The 15,462-nt window shown below is 51.2% G+C and overlaps 4 protein-coding genes across 4 annotated transcripts; 1 reads left to right on the forward strand and 3 right to left on the reverse strand.

The window, feature by feature from the left end:
- Positions 1-652, reverse strand: BDZ83DRAFT_592397 (uncharacterized protein; the record flags this gene model as incomplete). Its single annotated transcript, XM_060506530.1, has 2 exons — positions 1-416; positions 490-652. The coding sequence occupies 2 exons, from the start codon at positions 650-652 to the stop codon at positions 1-3; spliced, it is 579 nt and encodes a 192-aa protein (XP_060358404.1).
- A 516-nt stretch (positions 653-1,168) lies between these two features.
- On the reverse strand, positions 1,169-6,098 carry BDZ83DRAFT_745321 (uncharacterized protein; the record flags this gene model as incomplete). Its single annotated transcript, XM_060513185.1, is given in 11 exon segments — positions 1,169-1,788; positions 2,104-2,397; positions 2,465-2,716; positions 2,777-3,049; positions 3,103-3,644; positions 3,657-3,932; positions 4,092-4,400; positions 4,413-4,852; positions 5,068-5,085; positions 5,151-5,514; positions 5,590-6,098. The coding sequence occupies 11 exon segments, from the start codon at positions 6,096-6,098 to the stop codon at positions 1,169-1,171; spliced, it is 3,897 nt and encodes a 1,298-aa protein (XP_060358405.1).
- Positions 6,099-7,113: 1,015 nt separating this feature from the next.
- Positions 7,114-11,685, reverse strand: BDZ83DRAFT_797439 (uncharacterized protein; the record flags this gene model as incomplete). The annotated part of the gene is made up of 10 exons (XM_060515893.1): positions 7,114-7,721; positions 7,775-8,074; positions 8,133-8,360; positions 8,416-8,691; positions 8,756-8,959; positions 9,026-10,403; positions 10,463-10,537; positions 10,680-11,040; positions 11,147-11,332; positions 11,417-11,685. 10 exons carry the CDS (start codon positions 11,683-11,685, stop codon positions 7,114-7,116), a joined length of 3,885 nt encoding a protein of 1,294 aa, XP_060358406.1.
- Positions 11,686-12,826: 1,141 nt separating this feature from the next.
- On the forward strand, positions 12,827-13,306 carry BDZ83DRAFT_641909 (uncharacterized protein). Its single transcript, XM_060509583.1, has one exon. The coding sequence runs from the start codon at positions 12,929-12,931 to the stop codon at positions 13,238-13,240; it is 312 nt and encodes a 103-aa protein (XP_060358407.1). The 5' UTR covers positions 12,827-12,928; the 3' UTR covers positions 13,241-13,306.
- Positions 13,307-15,462: the final 2,156 nt, after the last annotated feature.

A 15,462-nucleotide genomic window follows, 5' to 3' on the forward strand; every position in this document is an offset into this window, starting at 1 on the left:
CTACTTCAGCGTTTCAATGGCCTTTCCAACATCGGGAATCTCAGAGGCAGTCGTGGCTGGACCACCCCACGTAACCTGACCCTTCCCGTCAACAGCCCACGCTCCGGAAGTCTGCCATCTGTTACCGCTCTCAGTAGGCCTGTTGGCGATTCCCTCTTCACGAGAGAGCTTGAATACATCCGACAGCGCCCAGGGGCTCAGTACATGCCAGAAACTCGATGTGCCGAGTCCCCATTTAGCGTACACGTCGCGCTCTTCGTTGGCGATGACTTGCACCGGGTTCTTGTCGCCGGGGCCGCCGACTTCGGACAGCCATTTCTGCGTGTGCGACTCTGACGAGTGAGAGACGGCGATAAAGACGATTTCGGGATGCTTCGATGCTGCTTCGCGGAGCGTGATGAAGGTCTTCTCGGCGACTGGTGGGATGTGAGTCTCACCGACGATCCTACAGGACGGATGCCCACCCGACGTCTGGAGCCATTGACTTACATGGGCATCCACAGTGCCGCAGGAAAGCGATTACAGCGGGCTTACCATCCTTGGGTAGTTGGAGCTGGTCGGTGCTTGGGGCCGTGTCGCCCGCTTTTGGTGGGCTGGACAGGGTCAACGATGTTGGGGACATCCATGACGTGAGCTCCTGCATGAAAGACATGGTGCAGCTGAGTTCTATAAGTACGGACGTTGTAATTGGGACGATGTTGTTGAGAGTATGTGTAGTCCTCAAGAATGAAGGACTGCAGTGTCCATGCCGGTATTGGACTTTGAAGAGAACGACAGCGCTACTCCATCACGTCATGGTTTGTCATCACTTGACACCATTCAGACTAGGCCGATGCTTGCGCCGGCCGGAGTGGAGTAAGGGGATCTCGGCCGAGTCCGTGGTTGGTTTGATGCGGAGCTGTCTTTTCAACATTCAAGTTCAACACGTGAATATTGTCACAAAAAGTGAGTGCGAAGAGTTCAGCTCTCTTAGACTGGCGGTTGTATGGGAAGCTCTGTTACGAAGTACACGACCATACGAACGCAATGGAGATAGTTTTCCGAGACTCCAGGGACCAGGGAGATAACCAATACCATTTCGGCGCCAGCAAGAAAGACCGAGGAATACTTCAGATATCGGCAATGCCAAGAAATCAAGCAAGCTTGGTACTTGAATGCAATGCAGTATCTATCGTCGTTTTCTCGGAGGGCCCTCGTCGATCTCGAACACAGGCTTGCGCTTCTTGATGACCTCGAGTGCTCTCCTCGACATACCGGACGGAGCTGCATCTTGCTGCGCGCTACGTTCTCCTTTCTCTAAATCTTGCTCCTGAATCGCAACACCATCTGTGCGTTTGACGTTTCTGTCTAGCGGGTAGGCAGCCGGCAGAGTTGATTCATCTGAGGCAATTACCTCTTGCCATGTCCTGGCTATCTTCCTCATGACTTTTTCGTCCTTGCGACGTCTAAGATCCGCCTCCAGTCTACTCAATTGCCGCACCTTTGAACTACTTGCCTTACTCTCCGGTTGCTTGCCCTTAGTGTGACTAGTACAGCTGATTCGATCTTCTTGCTCCTCGAGATTCATGGCGAAGCTGGGCTGATTGACCTCGTCAAGTTGATTGATCATGTTTTGAAGAAAGGTTGCCGTTGGAGTGGGTTCGAAAACTTCTTTCGTCTCGAAGACTTCTTCCTTTGAAGTTTCCTTAGCCTTTTCTTTGGTATCAATGTGAGGAGCGATCTCGTCCTCTGCAGGAGGTTTCGGAATCTTTCGAGGGCGGTTGGCCCAGATAGGCATCTTATACCGGGCTAGGAAAGGGGTCAATAGCAGTTCACCCAGACTGATCACAAGACTCTACTTACGAGCAACCTTTTTCCTTGGGTCCCAGTTGACAATGCGTCTACCATCCCCTTCGTTCTTTTGCTGTACCAGAATAGCACAAATGAGATTTTCGCAATGGGTATCCAGGTACGTTCTCAACTCCTCATCCGCTACGATACCTCCGAGGAAAGGTTTGAACTTTGAGTAGATGGGGTTGAATGATCCGTAAAGCATCGCAGCTGTGTTCTCACGAGTTAGAAACTTGTGTGTCAGACCTAAAGAACAGTGTGGAGGATACTCACACGTTAAATCGTAGACGAAGCCATTTGAAGCCACAAATGCGTCGTACTGAACATCGCAGCTCTCATCGGTGTGTCCATCAAACATTCTGAGTTCCTCCGGCTCAATTTCCGGGAGTCCAAGGCCTACGTCCTTAACGGTCGCTACAATGTAGCCTCTGAGACAAGCAAAGCGCATGAGGGGCCCGTTCTCATATTCTTCTGCTTGCAGAGCCTCTGTGGCGTCGAGTCCAAGGTAGGGAGAAAGAGCATCTGCGAGGTCAAGAAACTCTCCATGCTCCTCTGAGTCTCTGAGAGCTGCACCATCAGAATGTCAGTCTATTTTTCAAGAGGCTGGTTTCGTAATGGTATCATCCAAGCTCACCTTTCACTGAGTAGACCTCCTTGCCAAACCTGATCTCATGTGGAAGCACAGGCCTGTCATCGGCAAGACTTTCTATGTCATCGTCTACATATTCTTGTCGCTGCTCGATCAAATTGCCAATGTACAACTCCTGAAGACCTTTGAGAACCGTGTTGCGATTCGTTTGGTGGTATTTATTGAAGAGATCTGTAATATCTCGTCCACCATTCTCCACCAAACACTGGAGCCCTCCTGGATGTGTTTCGGCATAGTCTTCCTTACGATTAGCCATCACCCTTCAGGTTCTTTAGCCTTGGCCACCTCTTTACTTACTGGTGATATTGTAAACCTTATTCTCAATCACAACATACATCCCTGTCTCTTCGAACTCATGTCTTCTCAGCGACTGAGGCGTGAAGGTTCTGACAGAATGCTTATTGGCAACTGTGCCTGGAGTTTTGGCCAACATGCCAACCCGCCAAGGCGTCAGAGACTTCTTGATCTCTTCGAGAGAATACCCATCTTGCAGTAGTTCAAGAGATGGATCTCCACCTGAATTATTCGCCAAGAGTCTTCTTAGTCCCGGCTCCGATACACACTTCAAGTCTGTCTGATGTCAGCGATCAGTCACTGTGCACTGTATCTGCAGTCCCACATACAAGTAATATCAAAGACGTCGTTATGTATGCGGATCCACAATGGCTCTCCGCCCGTTCCATCACACTGAGCAATGTCATCTCCCCGCAGGACGCGAACCACTCGACCCAAGGGCAAAGAAGGTATGTCGGCTTCGTGGAGACACCCCACTCCATCATCAGTCAACTGAGTGCCGTAGAATGTGGGCTTGGTGAACTCAGGCAGTTCGTCCTCATCAAGCTCAAGAGATCGACAGATGGCAGAACATTTGTGAACATCCAGGTGGTGCCCATTCTCGACCAGAATAAGCTCATCTCCGATTAATTTCGCATGATCATACAGCTCAGCCACTGTGTAGTATGGTAGCTGATATCGCTGATGACTCTCACCCGGCTTTGAAGGCACAGTAAAAATTCCAGCCTTCGCAAAAGCCGGCAAGTCCAAGGAGGGGTGTTTTGCCGGGTCTTCTCCGTGAAATATTTCGGCAGCTCTGTCCCCACTGTACTTGTCTGGAGAGTTCCCAGAATTCTCACCCGCCCAATGAAAGTCCAATAAGGAAAGTATCCTACAATCGTACGTTTGCCCAGGGTATTGAGGCACTGAAAAGCGGAAGTCAAGCCACGAGGTGTAGCCGTTCGCAAAGTCGGCATCCAGTTGGGCTCTCAAGCTTGTACATTCGGCTACAAAGGCGTCTCGCAAACCGGGTGGCTCTATGCAGAGTGATGCATATGTGTTGAACGCGGTCTCGGCTAGATCAATGCAGCTGTGGCGATCACTACGTGCCAAATACGGATCGTTGGGATCTAGCAAGTGTCGCCTTTGTAACTTGATCGGAGGGTAGAGCCATCGCTCTCTGACTGCTGTCTCAATCTGTACCTGAATTGCGTCTTTCTGTGATTGGCTGAGGAGGAGACTTTGGGTTATAGTCCAAGGGTTCGACAGCAGTTGCTTTGGCTGTTTCGCCGATATGACTTCCTCTACTCGTGCAGGCAGCGAGGCTTGCAAGAGAAACCCTATAGCCCGCCAGAACCACTGCGACTTATTCTCATCATAAATGCGAGCTTGAAAGTCTCGTTGCGAAAATTCGTATTCGAGTACGCCATATTGATTGTAACCCGTGCATAGCGGGTGTATCAATAAACCGGCTAGGCGATCTGTGTCAAGTTCGTGACGATGGTTCCTGCGAACTAGCGGAACTTGCGTAAGACGTGAAAGTCTGTGTCGAGGATCGACCTGGCTGTAAGGCGTCATCTGCCACATTGCGTATGTGTCTTTGAACCACGGACGCATTCTCTGATACTTGAGCCGCCTACTCTGTAAACTCCGCGCTGACATCTTGAGCGCATTAGCCTGATAGTTTCGAGGGACGAAGTCTTCCTTGAACCGAGCCGACTTTTCGATAGCCCAGATCCAAGGTTGATAAAAGCCTCGGTTTCCGTTCTCCCTCGTGACCTCGAGCATTTTAGGTGCCTTCAGGCTTGAATAACCATACTTGGAAACGATCTGAGTCCAGAAAGGCTCGGAAGAAAGGGAAGTATGCCAAAGTGATGACAGAGGCCACCTTGTTTCGATGGTGGGGCTATCCAAAAGAAAGTCATAGGTAAGTGTAGGATCAGATACGTAAGGAAACCTGTTGATGGATAGAATCAATGGCGCATAGTTTGCGCTGAGGAAGTTTCCATCCCGTTTGGGGACAAGTCCAAACACAGTGCCTCCAAACGCATGCTGTTCAAATGACCACCCGAGCTCGCATTGGTGTTCCTGTGGGCCGAACTGGCAAGAACCATTCTAATCAGCAGAACTGACGAGTAGATTATTCAGATAACTTACCATCTCAAACCCATAACGCGGGATTCCTAGTTTCTGTAGCAGAATCTCACTGCTTAAAGTGTGAAAGCCGATCACATGCTGTAATGGGTGTGTCCCAGTGTTAGTCGATCCTGATAGAGGTGTCCTCAAAGAAACACCCAAAATTGGTGAGTGGTTACCATGAGCTCGTGAACTAGCTGTGAAAAGGAACGCATTCGTCAATAGTAAGCACCTTAGAAGACTCGCGAGGTCGCAGACTTACAGTGTCTGCAAGACACACCAGCGCCGCACTCTTGGAAGATTGAGTGGCGTCTGCATCCAGAAGCGTCTTTATCCCAAGGATGTTGACGAAGACCGTGATTGGCCCTTCCGATAAATCGTATGGTGCCGTCAATCCCTTGGTGATTCCATCCGGCTGATAGGAGTTCAGGGTTGTTTTGTCGTTGAAAGTCCAAAATACTCTGTTTAAAAGGGAAGGACAGGACAACAGCTGGATCAGTTCTTTCGCAGGTTTGCGACTAGCAGGAGATGATTTCATTCGCCAAATTCTACCAATCTTAGTTGAACCTGACAGGAGTGTCGTATCATGGCTTTCAATGTTTTCCGGGATGAGCAGAGATTGTAGCCTGGAATGAAATGCACAATGTTAGCTCTGTTTTCATTCATGCCCTGCCTTCCTCTTGCTTATAATGTGTAATTACCAGTCTCCTTCGAGCGATTTCCGCAAGATGTTATCGGCGATTTGTATCGCCTTTCTGAGAATCCCCCAGATTATCGGATCGTGCGCGCTCCAGAGATGAGACCCGGACCAATTGGTTGAGGAATTGGGGGGCGCAGTGAAGTCAATCATCCAACGGTCTTTTGACCAAACAGGCAGCCAAGACGACTCGTCGACTTGTATCTCATTTCCAATCATGGCTTGCTCCTCACCTGTGACAGTATAGGCTTCTGTCTTTGCCAGCACCGCAGCTTCCCAGGTCCGCAGCCCCGAGAGACATGAAAGTTGCTGTCGTTCCGAAAGGAGGAGGTCATCCAGTTCTGGCGGAGACGGCTGTGGAATCGTGTTGTGTGGCGGTTCAATGATCTCGAGCGTCTGCGGGTCAATCGAGGGGAAGATTGGGTCCATCCATGAGAGGCCACTCTGGCGCAGCGGGTGTGTCTCGCCAACGCCATAATACCTTTCCCAGCGACTTCCTGAAGAATCAGGCATTCTGAGGGGTGCTTAGCATGCGAAGAAATGAGTGATACCGGAGACCAGCCTGCCTCTGAGTTCAAAACAATTCCGAGTATTGAGTGGGCAAAGAAAAGTCAGCCGAGAGGTCGGAGATTGATGTCAATTGATTACCGAGTAAGCAGTCTTGAAGCTCGTTCAATGAGGGCATGAAGTCGAAGTGGGAGACTTGCAACAGGAAATAGGTGGAGCTCAATCTTTCAGAGATCGGATCAGACTGAAAACAGGACCGAGAAACGCAAAAGCTTCCCAATCGACTGAGAACAATTAAGTCGAGCGGTACAATCTCAGACTGGGCCGAGCATCATAACCGAAAAAGATGAGCACGAACCCAAAGAGTCGTAAGACTTTGGTCTTTGGCACAAAGGGCCTATTCAATGGATATTTCGGCAAGGGGTCATGCTGCTTTTTGTTGCGCCAGTGGAGTCCATGGCCAAGACCCTGGTCCGTTGCCGGATTCAGCCACATGGCAGTGCGTACTTCTGCTATGTTTCCAGAACAATGGAGTGAAGATGATTCGGATTGTTCCGGGTGTGCCTTGAAGGGATCATGGGCGTGGTAGCTAAGATTAACTTGCGAGGCGCATTGATTTCAGAGTAGAAGAGAAACTCTCAATTGATATTACCGGTCTGGTAGGGCCATAGACGTCGTGCGGAACCTCGCGTAAGACGTTGGTCGTGATACAGCTTTCCAAAGTGCTTCTAGAGCATCCCAGAAGTGTCACTTTTTCGCGTTGGCCATCAAAATGGTATTGGAATTATGACCCATCCTTAGAATGTGGCAGCGTTTGATACTTTGAGGAGGCCTGGAACATGACTGTCTGGCTCTCATGTGAGAAAATATGGCCGGAAAGTGTGCAAGCCAAAATTCGAACACAAATTGAGTTATGAAATCTCGAGTACACCCTCAACAAGCTTCTACCAAGTCATCATTCAACCCATTTCTGTTCCCTCATCAATTCAACCCCATTTTTTTGCTTGCGCCATTGCCATCATCATCGATACATGTACAAGTCCTTCCACTCCCATTCTTGCCTTGGCTTCTCTGCTTCTCTTGGAGCTGTTTCGCTTAAGCCTTCAATCCCAGACGAAGGACCACTAGCAGAGCCACGAGATTCTTTGACTACCTTCTTGTACGGCCGGACCGGAGTCGGCGAGCTCTTCCGTTTCACGCCTGCAGCTACTTGTTCTGGCAGTGTAAAACGGCTCGTAGTAACAGCTTTGATGCTCTTCTTCTGTACCTTAAGCTGCCCATTCTGCTTGCGTTTCGTTCCAGCCACGTCCTGGATTGGTTGAACAATCTGGTTTGAAGCACTAGTCGCATTGCCCTTTTTAGCAGCTTGAGCGAACGACACAGCAGGTGTGACTTTCGAAGATCCATCACCTTTCAAGTCAGGTGAATCTTCGGGGATCGGCCTGAAAGACCTTTTCCAATCGAAATCAGCGACTTGATTCGGACCATGCTGTGCTATAATTCGATATTGGAAGTCTGACCACAGCCATCGCTTCAGTTCCTGGTCTTGTAATGAGGCCGAGAGCGTTGTTCCGGCACGAGCTTTCAAAAGCTCATTGAACCGGTCAGGCTTTCCATATCTAAGATACGCTGGTAGAGTTTAGTCACTTGCGCAGACAATCATTGCCGACGGAAATACTCACAAGTCAAGCTGTATATGTACTTGCCATCAGAAACGTAAGATTCATGGAAGCCCCAAGGCTCAACTTTGCCGTCCATGCGCCCCAACATCTGATCATCCATAAAAGGCAGTGTGTCTATTGGCGCGACAACCTTGGCGACAACAAACCACTTTGTATCAAATAGTGTGCAAAGTATTCTAGGCGGACTTCCTATGTCCATTTGGGCTGTCACATCCTTTCCCCAGTATCCTTCAAGTTCTTTGGATGCCAGAAGACTCCGGACTCCCTCTAAGACAATTTCTGACAGCATTGAAAGGTTCGCTAGGTGACCAAAGTCAGTAGGAATTTCATTTCAGTCTGAACCCAATGTTTATCTCACCCTTTCGGCCGAAGACTTGATTTCGGATTACAATTTGATCCGGGGATATGACGCCCGGGCTTTGCTCAGGGACGATCCGACCAACTTGCAACCTTTCAAGATAGACATGGGTAGTGACACCAAGGAAACCCGTCGGGGATTGATGGTACTGCTCAAATTCACGTGTACAGTCTTTTCCGGCGACGCTTTGCAGAATCTCCATACCACCAGGATGAAGTTTCATGAAGTCTGTTTGATCAGCATAGAGTATTCGACCTGGATCTTTGACACGTACCGAACTTACCTGTAAGATCTATTACCGAATCCCCTCGGAAGATGGTGTATATCCCTGCCTCTGTGTAAACGTGCCACTTGACTTCGTTCAACGTGAAACAGCGTAATCGGTAAAGGCTGTGCCTCTCAAGCTCCTGCGTCCTGATTCCAATCTGATAAGGTCGAAGGAAGTTGACGATAACATTGGGATTAAATCCTAAATTGACTGCCCTGATGAGAGGGTTTTCCTGTCGTACCGCCTTAATAATCACCAGTAAATGATGCATGTGTTGTGGTAGTTGGAAGTCTTAAAGATCAGCGTATGAGCATGTGTAGAAGCCTCGAGAATTCCAAGCCAAGAAAAAACTTACTTTTCAGATCAGTTGTCAGATCAAACACGTGGTTACCAAAGGCTACGCATGACAAGCGGTCTCTGTTGTAAGCCAGTCTGATATCTTCCGTGCGCATAAACCGCATCACTTGTCCAATGGGCCCATTTTTCATACACAATTTGCGGGTCTTCTCGTTCATGTCTCCCGTGCGAAGCACTCTGTTTAGGACTGGACCGGAGGGATCTGGTCTCATTGTCAGTTTTTCTCGAGTTGCAGCATCCCACCCATGTTCCGACGACAATATTCCACTGAAGTCGTAGATCAAATGCCTGTCATCACCGTCGGCTTTGTGGACAAACCACTTGACTCCGCCACCGACGCGTTGGTGATCACCAATCTCGCCTACATGGTAGTGGCGAAGCAGAGGGGCGATCTCAGCAGATTTGGCTTGCGACGGGACTGGCGCTTGAGCGATCGCTGGTCTCGCGACTGCCCACGACGGAAGATCGGCGTCGTCAAGATCATTCCTGTTCAAGGGAAGTCTTTCAACCTGCGATGCTCCGATAGGGTAATGCATCTCTCGATGGACGTGAGTGGGCAAGTCGTTGTAATTGTAAGTTAACCACCCATGGTCATAGGGGGATTGATCCATCATTCTCCTTATATCACGCCAGTCATGCTCGAAACCCTTAGCCACCTCGGGTGACACATTTCCGAGCACTTTCCATCGTAAGAACGACAGTTTGGCGTTTTGCATGCACAGCTCTTTGTCGTGGCTTGGGGTATTGGAGTTGTGCAGGTAATTGACCGTCGCTACTGATGTTTTGCTTCCCTGGCCAGTAGCCAGGCCAATGAGCTCTTGGCCTCCAGCAGCTTTGGGTATGCTCATTCTTTCAGGATGCAGTGGTCTTGAGGTCGGACGACTGGATGGCGTAGGCTTCTTCCTGACGGGCAGCGTTGCCAGCCACAGATATGCGTACGCCTGGAAGAGGAACCTCGATGTCGTTCTTTGGTAAGGCCTGAATTTGGCGACATCGGCACTATGGTTATATGGCCACAAGACGCTCTTGATATCATGCCGAATGTCAGATTCGTGTGTGTCGTGATGGGATTTAGACGAAAACCCAATGTCGGCCAATCTTGATCGCAGTTGAGTCTCGGCATAAATCGTAGTATGCCATTTGGTGTATTCTTCCTTGTACCATGGCCTCAGTCGTCGGAGCTCCAGTCGTCTTAATCTCAAACGCTGCGCAATCATTCTCATACTAAGATCAAGGCGGCCGTATCCCGAATAAGGGGGGTCAAGAATCCTGGCTCGTGAGGTTCGTGCGGCGTCTTGATAATGGCTCTCCCAAAACCGTTCAGAAACACAGACCCCCTTGTATCTCAGTGCCTTGTATCCGTATTTTCGCACATGCGTCTCCCAGAAGTCGGACGTTGTCATCGCGCAAAGAACGATGGCAGGTATGCCGGGCTTATATTCTCGAAATGGTTCCGTGAGAGGCCCTTTATCGTAGGTATCCATGTGACCGAAGCTTGAGACGCAGAAAGCTGGCCAAGGGGCACGTATACCGAAGAGGGTATGACGATCATTGTGGGGACCACCGTAGATGTCCTTCAAGGAGAATCCAAAGAATGACATTTCCCAAGAAATGCCTGCCTCTGCATACCTTTCTTCGTCCCAGAACTTCACTCGCGGCAACATAAGCAAGAGTTTGCGCGACAGAGGTGTCAACTTGTACTTACAACTTCGGTTGCCAAGAGGGGCTCCTTCGGATGCTTATCGAGATACGATCTGTGCATGTGGCCAGATATACCATGCTGTAGTCTTTGTTATCAGTAGAGCTACCTCGCCAGAAGGAGATCGTGGCATAATACCATTAACTCATGCAGTATCTAGCCAAAGTAGACTGGTTAATACCGAGAAATAACGGAGGAAGATTGGAATGAAGATATAGCTCACAGTCTTGGTCACTAGAAATGCCGCCTGGCGGCCTTCAGGGTCCTGGAACTTGATGTTTCGGAACAACGGCTGGAAATACTCGATACCAACACGCATCCACTTGAGCTGCCTCCCCTCCTTGTCAATGTGCCTCATCGTCAATCCAATAGCTGCGGGCCATTCCTCTCGAAGAAAGAATCCCCAAAAGAAAGTGTCGGCGATGTCGTCAAGGACTTTTCGAGCTTCTGCTGGACTAAGACGGGATTCGGGGCTGACCGGCTTGACGCGGATGATGGTACCCTTTCGAGGCTTTGCATTCTTGGACCCTACCATGACATCCCGTCGAATTTCATGGGAGTCCTGCTTGAGAAAACTTGCCAACCTAGCGGATCTTGAGCGTCAGTGAAATGCAGATGTGTTACAAATCCTTCCCCAACCGGAGGAATCAGGCCTCTGACTATTTTCGTGCGGGTAACGTGAGGACACACCATTCATGACTGACCGCTTCTGTCAAAATTCTATTCGCAATCTCGAGAACCCTGCTCAGCTTTGCCCAGGTGACGTCGTCGTCAATGTCGATTGAAAGCCCACTGGGGTCGGGGTGCTTGTAGCTTGACCATCTCTCTCTTCGGAAGATCTTGAACCACTTTGTTTCATCCACTTCGACAAACTCACTGGTTGCCCAAGATACATATGGATACAGTGTCAGTCCATCCATAAAACTTGACAGTTTCTCGCGTGGATCTTTATCAACAAACAGGTCGCTTTCGTTTTCAATGGCACCTGCCAGCTCCGACACGCGGCAGGCTGGTCCATATGCATCAATGTCTTGCAGAGCTCCGTATTCTGACGCTCGTAGCCCCCCAAGGGCTCTCATTTGCAAAGTCTCGCGGTACAGAAGCCTGTCGATTGTCGCAGGGGGTGGTTTCGGTAGTGAGTTTTCGTCGTTCTCGAAGGCCTCCCTAGTTGTATCCCAGTCGGGATATCGTATCGACCATATGTTCGGTTCGGGGCTGTCACGAGCCATTGTGTCGTTGAATCGCGCAACTGGAGGGATCGTTGAGGCACAATGGATGGAAGTATGACCTTACGCTGGGACTTCCCGGTACGTCCTCATGAGGAAATGAGGAAAGCAGAGAAAAGGAAAAAGTAAGCGTAGAAAAGATTGGAGCGCTTCGAGGTCTTTGGCATTTTGGATGATGTATGATTATTTGAGTTGGTCCAAAACTGGACCTCGACATTTCAGTTTTCGGAAAATTGTACAGGGGCGACAACCATGTTGTCCGGACTCCTTGGGCGATGGCAGAAAGACTCGTGAATCAATCGAGGACAATTGGTCAAGGCTCGGCTCATCAATGACCCCTTGAGTAATGTTTGTGCAAGCGGCTGCTCATAGATGTCCCTCCCAAACCGCCACGCAAGGGGGGACTCTATAGACAATGGAGAGAGTTCGTTGTGCATGGATCATGCCTTTGTGAGCAGCATCATAATCATGGGTAACTCCCAAGGGATAGGGACTGAAGATCCATTATGGGCCTTGCGATAGAACATTCTGTTTGTTCAATCTTACTGCGTGACTCAAACATGCAGATTGAATGAATGCATCATGCCCCCGGGACAATGCTTGAGAATCAAATGAGTCTGTGGTACGATTATGGCAGAGACCTCTGTTCAGTCGGCTGAGTCCAACATGTAAGGTTCGTCTGGCGGAAGACCTGAGACACGTGAGCCTGGTGTTGAGAAGGATGGTGTTCTTGAGGCAGAGTGTCACGCAAAGAAGCATGAAATGGGGTAAAGTCTGAACAACTGGCGATTTAGGGTCAGTAACTAGGGAGGCCGCTCTTCGATTTCGACTTGAAGTGGTACCAAGGTTGAAGAGCAACTTCGTGTTGTGTCTATCACGCCGTTGTGCGGCTTGCCATGTATGTTTGTTCCCAGACCTGCAATCTACTTCAATATGTTCAGCGTGCCAACTAGACCAGCCGGTGGCCCCGGTCCGCAACTGAGCGAAAACGAATACCTGGACAGATCGAATGAGAATGATCATTAGCCCTGGTCACGAAATTGCAACGTCTATTCCGGCAAGGCTTGGTTTGCTCATACGAGACGAGACGAGACGCATCATCACTCCGTGGGTTGACAGGCAGTACACTTAAGTACTCGGTGTTCCTCGGAGAATTGGGCTCTAGTTGCTATCTTCCTTAAACTTTAGATTCTTCTCTATCAAGATCACAAAACCCAGCAGCTAAGACTTCGTTTTCCTTCGCAAGATGCGCTTCGCTCACCTCGTCAGGTTTGCTGCAGTGATGTCGCTCACCTTGACTGCTACAGCAGGCATCGCAGTCAGGAGCGCAAATGCGACGGAAATTCAAGTCTCTTCAACCGACAACTCCACTCAGGATTTCGAATCCCTCCGGGGTGGAGCCTCAGCCACCTGTCACTCATTCACGATTAACCCGCGCTACTTCACCTTGTTATACGCAACCTGTCGTGACCACCTGGGCTTCTGGAAGATGGGCCATCTCGACTTGAACCTTTGCCTAGCAAATTCTTGTGGCAACCTTGAGGGTCGCGTAAGGTAGGTCGCTAGTTAACAGCGAATCCGTTCGCTATAAAGACAGTGAATTGTCTTTAGGCTAATGACACCTATGTTTGGTAATCAGAGGACGATACGCGGACAGTTGCTCAGCAAGGACCTGTTCAATCGACGGGCTCACCTTAAAATGCAAATGCAAAAACTGCTACGGCAGATGGAGCTGGAGTTGGACAACTTCCCTCTCGCCTAATTTTTCTTGGCATCTGCTGTTAGTGAATGAGTGAGCCTACCACCAAATTACTAACAGCCGAAAACTCTTCACCTCCCCTTGCCGGAGCCCGCATCCGCGATGGCCTCACAGCCGCCGTCGGGCACCGGACTGATGTCGGCCGACCAAGCCGACCCCGAACCAGGCTCCGGGACACCTCCGGAGCCGAACCCCACCTCAAGAGCTAAGCGACGCCGCGACGCCGAGGCACAGCCGACCCGGCCCAGCCTAACGGGAAGCCAGCTTGATGCCACCACCGACGCCCCTACCTCGGCCGAGGGGCCCGCAGCCTCTACCGCATCTGCTCCGAGCGGATCTGCCACAGGGTCCGTCTTGACAGCCCTTGCAGAAGAAGCTAGACAGTACGAGGCACGGAAAGACGTCTTTCTGACCATTGCACGGTCCGTCGACAGCGTTGTCGCCAGCTTTGACGGTTCTAGAAAGCAGATCGCGAAAGAAGCCACTGCCTATGTCATTCAAACCCTCAAGAGACTGATCAATCACGAGACAAGCCCAATAGCGGCCCGGAGTTGGGCGGCTGTCGTCGCACCGATGGCGGGCAACACCACTGCGGCGACCCGGAGCGGCCAGAGCTGCCAGAGCTCTGCCCGCCCGAAGGCCACACTCCCCGCCGAGGATCAGCCGCAGGCGCAGCCGAAGGAGGACCTCCGCATCTTTGCCCGCGTCCCGGAAGAAAGCTTAGCGGCCGCTCGGAAGATCGCACCGTTCGCCGTACGACAGATCGTCTGTAAGGCCGTTGGCCTGGGGCTAGCGGACCTTCCCCACGTCTACCATATCAGCACAGGTTACTCTCTGAAGCCGCGAAACAAGCAAATACAGGAAAGACTACTTACAAGTAAGGCAAAGCTGGCGGAATGCCTCGGCGCCCACCAAGTCGAGACGCCTATCAAGTGGCACACATACGTTGTGCCGCGATGCCCAACAAAACTACACAGCATTGGCGGGGACGTCCTGGACCCAGCCACACTCGTTGAAGATGAGGTCTTCGCACAGACAGGACAGAAGCCTGTCCTTGCTCGACCGTCCCGCCTTGGGCCCAACCCAGTCACGAACGAAATATCTTGGCTCATATCATTCACATCAGAGGTCACGCCCTTCAGGCTCTTCAACCAAAGCGGCAGATCTCTGCCCATCAAAAAACGAAGGACGCTCATCCGACATGACCCCGGCTGCCAGGGCTACCACGCCAACCGGTTCTGCGGACGACGACCGACTTGCAGCAACTGCGGAAGACCTTCCGACTCACACGAAACGGGACCTTGCATGGCCAGGCCCCAGTGTCCCAACTGCTGCGGCCCCTTCCAAGCCGGCCACACAGACTGCCCAGCGAGGCCCTCGGTCGTAAACGGCGTCGTCTCCCTTCCCGGTCGAAAGGAGCGGGCTCGGATCCGGAAGGCCGGCCAGAAAGCATCGGACACTCTGTACAAGGCTACTCGATCCGACAGTAGCCAGGAGGCGGCAGGCGTCCCTACCTCCACCAGCCAGAACCAGCAACCCGGCGCCAAGCGCGCGCGCACGAGAACGCCCTCCGCAAGCTCGATCGTTTGCCTCGGTGACGGAAGCACTGACAGCAGCAGCATGGATGAAGACGAGGCGGACGAAGGCGAAGGCGAAGACTCCCCCGACAACACCTCCATCGACCGTCCCGTGCTACCCATGCCAAGCAGGAGCCAACGGGCAGCACAGAAGCCAAACTACAACGTCGCGAATGCCTACACCCACCTCGAACTCGACTCGGAGACGTAAGCCGAGAGCGGCGACCCCACGGATGCTACGCGTTGCGCAGGGCAACGTCGGAAAGATCTCCCCGGCGCACACGGCTTTCCTGCAGCTCTGCTGGGAGGCTCAGATAGATGTGGTCCTCGTCCAGGAACCCTGGACGGGCTGGAAGGACGGAAACGTGCAACTGAACACGCACCCGGGTTTCGACTCTTTCGTCCCGGTCGACTTCTGGGACAGCGAAGGAACCAGACCAAGAG

Source organism: Colletotrichum acutatum, assembly GCF_030867785.1.
Source record: "Colletotrichum acutatum strain CBS 112980 chromosome Unknown BDZ83scaffold_190, whole genome shotgun sequence".
NCBI lineage: Eukaryota > Fungi > Ascomycota > Sordariomycetes > Glomerellales > Glomerellaceae > Colletotrichum > Colletotrichum acutatum.